Genomic DNA, 6,120 nt, shown 5'->3' on the forward strand with positions numbered 1-6,120 from the left:
TTAAGGTGACACGGCTTCTCTTTTTGAGGACGCGGTCAGATAATTGCGCACGTGTTTGAAGCTCAGACTGACTTGCCCTTGGGTTTGTTTTTGGTCTTTTTAATCAGGTCACTCGCAGTCAGGAGAGCCAAGAAGAAAGTCAGACTCAGCTTGCTCAGACCGTGTTCCCAACTGAGATAAAGGACCTTCAGGCAGAGCTGCAGGACAAGTTGAAGACTCTACATGAGGAGCAGGACCCAGTAAACATCCTTGATGATGATAAGGTACTCAAGGTTCAAAGGAATGATTTAATTTTTTAATCTTTGTAAGCAAAGTGATTTAATAACCTGCACTATAACAGCGACAAGGTATTTCCCTCTGTCTGGTTGGAGATTTCTTGGCTTCTCTAGTTTTCCTGTGGATCTTGAGCAGAAAGGAATGTTGACCTCAGTCATTCTCTCTATTATTTTTGTGAAATGTGCAATAAAAAATAACCTGCACTTCAGGCTATATAAAGCTGATAAGGACAGCTTTGATTGGAAACATCAAGTTTTATGACCATGAACACACCGGCTGGGAAAATAAAATCAGGCCAGTCTGACACGAGGTCATTGCCCTATTCAGGAAGTTGTTTGTTTTCCAGTCTACACCCTGCACTTGGCTGTCTAAGTGGATACAAATATAGCAACCCAAGGAAAACAAAAGCTAAATAAAATTATTTGACCCCTTTCTCTGTTTTCCCTACACCAGATGGACGAGGAGAAGGCCAACGTTGAGGACTTGCTGAGAAGAGGAGAGGAGCAGCTGCAGCAAACTTCAGACGAGGCTCAGAAGGAAGAGTTGAGAGTAATGCTGCTCAGGTTGCAGAGCCAATATTCTGCCCGCAGGGTGAGGCAAATAAACACTTCATGTCTTTTAGTTCTAGTCGTGTAAAATTTATTCTGCCTTTTAATTAAAAATGTCTGCACACAGTTTATCTTGCTTGTTTCTGCCCGTTTTAGGAATTTCTTAGAAATAGGCAGGTTACAATCTCTGAGGTGCCATCATCTTCCCTCATCTTCGGAGATCAGACATCAGAGTTTACTGCTGAGGTAAGTGGTATGGATACAGTGCTATATGTGTTTACAACAGGCCTGAGCTAATCACTGTTGTCAAGGTACAAAATGTTGCTGCTTTTGCAGCAAAATGTGGAAACCTGGTTGTTGGAGTTATGCTGTATTTTCGCCAGCAGTCATCTGCTAAAGTGGCTGCTGACCCCAAAGATGGATTTAAATTTTCCCTGTTCACCTCTAGTATGGAAAATGTGGATGCTGCACCAAGTGCTGAACATTATCTCACACCAGGCTTTTGATCTCCAGTTAGCATGGTAGAGCATTTTCGGATTGAGTTAGCTTTAGCTGGGCTTTGCTAATCAAGCGATTCATCTCTTTTGCAAGTATTACCCTTTGGGTTCTAACAAAATGAGGGAGCAAACTCCCCACTGAGAAAATTCAGATTCATCTGTGTCCCTTTTTCTATGCCACCCTGGGCAACCGCCCATATTAAAAGTTGCCTCTGGATGTTGTTTTATTGGTAATTACAGTGGCATGCTGATTACTTCTACTCCTCTCCAATACAGGAGACGTCTGCAACAGGTCGCAGCAGAGCTCAGACACTCACTCCTTCTGACTACCTGTTGGAGATCAACAAAGTTCTTCTCGCCATGGCCGACAACGAGCTGCTCTTGAACTCCTCGGAGCTTAATGGGGGGCTTTATGAAGACTTTTCAAGTCAGGAGGACACACTGAAGGTAGGCAGAATTCCTAAATACATCCACCTACATCAGCAGATTTGTGTTGGTCTGTTGTGTAAAATCCGAACCACCTGCATGGATGACTTTAAGCTGGACTTGACTGGTGTTGAGTGATGATCTACTGGATTTGCTAAATGTTTTCATTGTTTCCTCATGTATTCTTGTATATGTGTGCTCCAGTCTATTAAGGACAATTTGGAGAATCTGGGTGAGCAGATACACGGGATCCATGAGCGACAGCCTGAAGCGATGCGAGATGCTTCCCCGGACGAAGTGGTTCAAATAGGAGACAACCTAACACAGCTCAACGCAGAGTGGGACCGCCTCAATCGCATGTACAATCAGCGCAAAGGGTACGTTAAACTTCACATATTGACGAAGATATATTGAAGAAAATCAAAGGGAGTTGATTTTCCAGATGTGTGTGAGAATCGCTGTCTCAGGGCTTATGTTGAAGTCTGCAGGGAGCTGGAAGACCAGCTGTCCACAGATAAATATAGCAGAATACGATCCAGCACACACTCACTGACCTTCATTCATAACGCAGCAGTTGCTTGGGAATAAACAATCTCATGCCTATTCACATTTTCATTCCCACAAGTAAGCAGACAGACAGTGGGTGACATTGACCACCATCGACCTAATTATTTTTTTTTGAACGTAAGCAGTCTTTGTTTGCAGAGTGTAGTGGGTGCAAAGACGTGAGTAAGCCAGGGAGAAAATGTTCAGATTGCACGCAAACAGTGGAGCGTGCACAAAACCTCTGGGCATCTCCGTTAATCAGAAGAAGCTTATTTTTGAAAAACAGCTCATCAAAAACTAATTTCCTCAACTTCTCTCTCTCTCTCATCACTTCTGCTCCTGTTCAAAGAGATGCTGCAAGATGAGCAGTGTGATAAAGCCCAGGGTTTTCTGTTTTTTTTTTGTTGTTTTTTTCCAGTAATCATCCTTCTGGTCTATAATTCAACATTTTGCAACACTGCAGTGAGCTTTTTGTTGGTTTCAGGGCTTCTTGAGTGTAATAAATTTCTTTAATAGAAATCAAATAATCTGTTTTCCGACGGGTGAACAGGATTTAATTCTTAGAGGGCATAACAATTTTACAGACTCATGGGAAGCTGTGAAACCTGAAAAGCTAACAAAATGTAGGGGCGATAATTGAAAAGCGTAAAATATTAATCAGAAAAGGAAATAATTCCCACTTTTTCCCCACCAGCTAAAGACTTAAATTTAACCTTTTGTGTAGACAAGTATTTTCTTTTTTTTAGTGAGGGACTTCTATATGATATAATTATATTTGCTGAAACCAGCATGTTATTGACATACTTATGCGCTTCTGTTCCATTGTTTTAAGAGACTAATAAATGAGCTGATTAAAGAAACTTTCTGAACAGAATCAATGCAAGGACGACTTCTGGAGATTAATTGTAGCAAGCTGGGGGAAAAACATGGATTGTGCAAACTGGGAGCATTGCCAGAATAATTTTGTTGAATTTTCTGTCTGGAAGTTTCTTTCTTGTTCATTTGGGCTTAAATTTGCACAAAGCTGTTGTTGTTTTGACTTTAATTCCACAGGAGTCCCTCTTGCTGATGCTGTGCTACTCCCAATACTGAGGATCACAAGGCAAAACTATGTCTGTCTCTGATTTTGGCTTATAGGAGTTTTGACCGTGCCATTGAGGAGTGGGGGCGCTTTCACTGTGACTTGAAGGATCTGAGTCAATGGCTGACTGAAGCTGAGATACTGCTGTCCGAAAGCGTCGGCCCTGATGGGCAGCTCGACCTCGGATATGCACGGCAACACCAGGAGGTCAGTGAGGGGCCCTGTGAGGTTTATAGCTTGTATATATTTTTCAAATGTGGAGAATTTCTTCCATCCAGGAAACAAAATGTTTAATTGTCTTGGCATATTTATATTTTTTTTTAGTAAAGAATGTTTTTACAATATCTAAACTTTTTACACTATGAGCAAGTTTATAAGTTCAAAGCAGGACAATTACATTCCCAGAATGACAATATAATATGTTTGAGATAAAGCCAACTTGATATTTTATATTAAACAGAGGAAAATTGCATTTCTTTCCCTGAGGGAAAAACCAAATTCCACCCTGAACTTCATAAAATCACTTTTATGAAATGAAATGAGAAATGAGAAAAGCCAAGAATAAGATGAGAAAGGGACCTTTAATTTGGCTTTGTTTGATCACTTAAGTGCTATTTTCATTTCTGCTAGAAATTAAATCCTCTAAAGCCGCAGCGTTATCGCTGGCAGCACCTCCACCTCTACCGCCTTTATCAGTGAGATTTGCAGCACTTGAGCTGTGCTCAATCCGTCTGGATTCTTTATATATTTTAACATATATGAGAAGGAGGATCAGGAGGAAAGGAAGTGAAATATCTTAACAGCTGACTCGCTGTACAATCACTCACCTTGCTTTATGGGTCTATCTTGGATCGTTAAATCTGTCCAGGTGGGAGGTGGAGATTTGGCAGCTCAAATCTGAACTTGCTTCAAATCATGCCAACATGTCGATAACAGATTTACTTTGAAAGATGTACTTGAACTCAGGATTTAGTAGGAGCTTCATAAGATTACTCTGTTTCAATGAAACCCCGTTCTCGTCGTCTGTTTCTTTTCTAAGGAGCTGGAAGAAGGACTTTCCAGTCATCAGCCAGTCCTTACTGGACTGACTCGCACTGGGGAGCAGATAATCGGGCAGCTTTCACCTCCAGATGGGCCTCTACTGGAAGAGAAGCTGGAAACTCTGGTGCAGCGCTGGAGAGCCGTCAAACGTCAGGTCTTAGACAGACAGCGCAGGTATGAAGGGTGCAGTGCAAAATAAACAGGATGTAGTAACATTTACAAATCACTCAACATCGTGATTTTAATGTGCAATGAAATCCAGCTTCATGCTCAAGGTTCATTAAGAGGGAACTGTCTCAGTCTTTTCTAGGTCAACGCCATCACTATTGGCAATCAGTTTATAACTACAAATTAAATGCAATTTTTTTTCTTTTTTTTTTTTGATAAATCATGCAGCCTGGAGGAAGTGTAGATCCTATTACGGGTGAATAGTAATAATGTGTGTGTTTTAGGCTGACTGGAGAGGATCCAGCCCTGTTAGACCTGGTGAGGAGATATGAGCATCTTGCTGTGTGGCTGGAGCAGGCGGAAAACGCTGCCAGCTCCCTGCCAGTCTCAGCCACTGACGAAAACCTGAAAGAGCTCAAGGTACAGTTATTTACATCCAGAAAGCATCCACATGCCTTGGAGACTTTTTAAAATTTTGTGGCTTTGCAACCCAAAACTGTTTTTGAAATAATGACGAGTGGATTTGAAGGGCAATTATGAAGAGAAGCTGTTGGCGAATGTGGCACAGTTTCCAAATATGGATCATGAATCGAAATTCAGTTGAGAACCTGGGACAAAATTTTGAAATGTATGTCCATGATGCATACATTCAAGATTTAATTACTGCGTTTGGAAAGTTGACTAGATTTGAGGTATGTCTACGCATGTGCAAAGGTCGGAAAGAAATGGCCCAAAAACTTTGCAGGTGATTTGAAGCTAAATATAGTTCTGGAAATCATCAAATCAATTTTAAAGCCCAGGATTCCTGACATCCACGTCACAATTTTGTGCTGCTTTGTTTTGGTTTATCACATTAAACCCCAATAAAATGCACTAAAGTTTTTATGTCAAAAGCTGATAAAATGTGGAGAAGTTCAAAGAGTATATATCCGTTGCTAGACGTTAACCATGTTTACTTAGATTATTTTGTACTTTCCATTTTGTATTTTTCCTTTAACTCAAAACAAACCGAGATGGATCCTATTTCTCTTCTTGAGCAAAACAGTTTTGAAAGAACTAGCGACGCCATTGTCATTTATTTTTCTTCTCTCTGGTGAGAAAACATTTTCAAGCCAAACATTTTTCCAGGAGAGACACTGAAAGCTGCAGTGATTGAAACTACCTTGCACATCATTGCATTTGGATTTCCCAGATTTTTTTTTTTTCTTTTTCTTCTTCCTAACCTGTAGTTTTTGTTTTAATGAAGGATGAGTTCCTCTGTTCTTTTTTTTTTTTGCAGGCTCTTGCTGTGGAAATGGATGCTCAGAATGAACGCCTTGGTTGGCTAAACAAACACGCTCCCCAGATCTTGGCCAGCCCCAGTGTGAGCCTTCAAAGCAGAGACCATCATGTTGGAAAACTCAGAGCCATCAATCTCAAATGGAGCAAGGTGAAATTAAAGAAGTTGCAATTTAACTTGGATTCACTCTTCAGACTCTTTTTTTTTTTTTTTTTTTTTTTTTTTTTTTTTTTTTCCTTAAAATTTTTTTTTTTTCAG

General features: G+C 40.5%; 1 protein-coding gene across 9 annotated transcripts in view; it reads left to right on the forward strand.

The window, feature by feature from the left end:
* utrn (utrophin) overlaps positions 1-6,120 on the forward strand; it is a 192,255-nt gene that overhangs the window by 51,837 nt on the left and 134,298 nt on the right. For 8 of the 9 annotated variants that reach the window (XM_015049921.1, XM_015049918.1, XM_015049926.1 and 5 more), the window contains 9 exons: positions 108-263; positions 730-867; positions 981-1,070; positions 1,598-1,768; positions 1,952-2,124; positions 3,431-3,581; positions 4,414-4,589; positions 4,868-5,003; positions 5,863-6,012. In XM_015049921.1, the coding sequence (XP_014905407.1) occupies positions 108-263; positions 730-867; positions 981-1,070; positions 1,598-1,768; positions 1,952-2,124; positions 3,431-3,581; positions 4,414-4,589; positions 4,868-5,003; positions 5,863-6,012 (1,341 nt within the window). The remainder of the gene's footprint in view (positions 1-107; positions 264-729; positions 868-980; positions 1,071-1,597; positions 1,769-1,951; positions 2,125-3,430; positions 3,582-4,413; positions 4,590-4,867; positions 5,004-5,862; positions 6,013-6,120) is intronic. The other variant, XM_015049919.1, reaches the window with a different exon arrangement.

The sequence above is a fragment of the Poecilia latipinna genome, unplaced genomic scaffold (genome assembly GCF_001443285.1).
Source record: "Poecilia latipinna isolate Pla-1442-1.1 unplaced genomic scaffold, P_latipinna-1.0 Scaffold966, whole genome shotgun sequence".
Taxonomy (NCBI): Eukaryota; Metazoa; Chordata; class Actinopteri; order Cyprinodontiformes; family Poeciliidae; genus Poecilia; species Poecilia latipinna.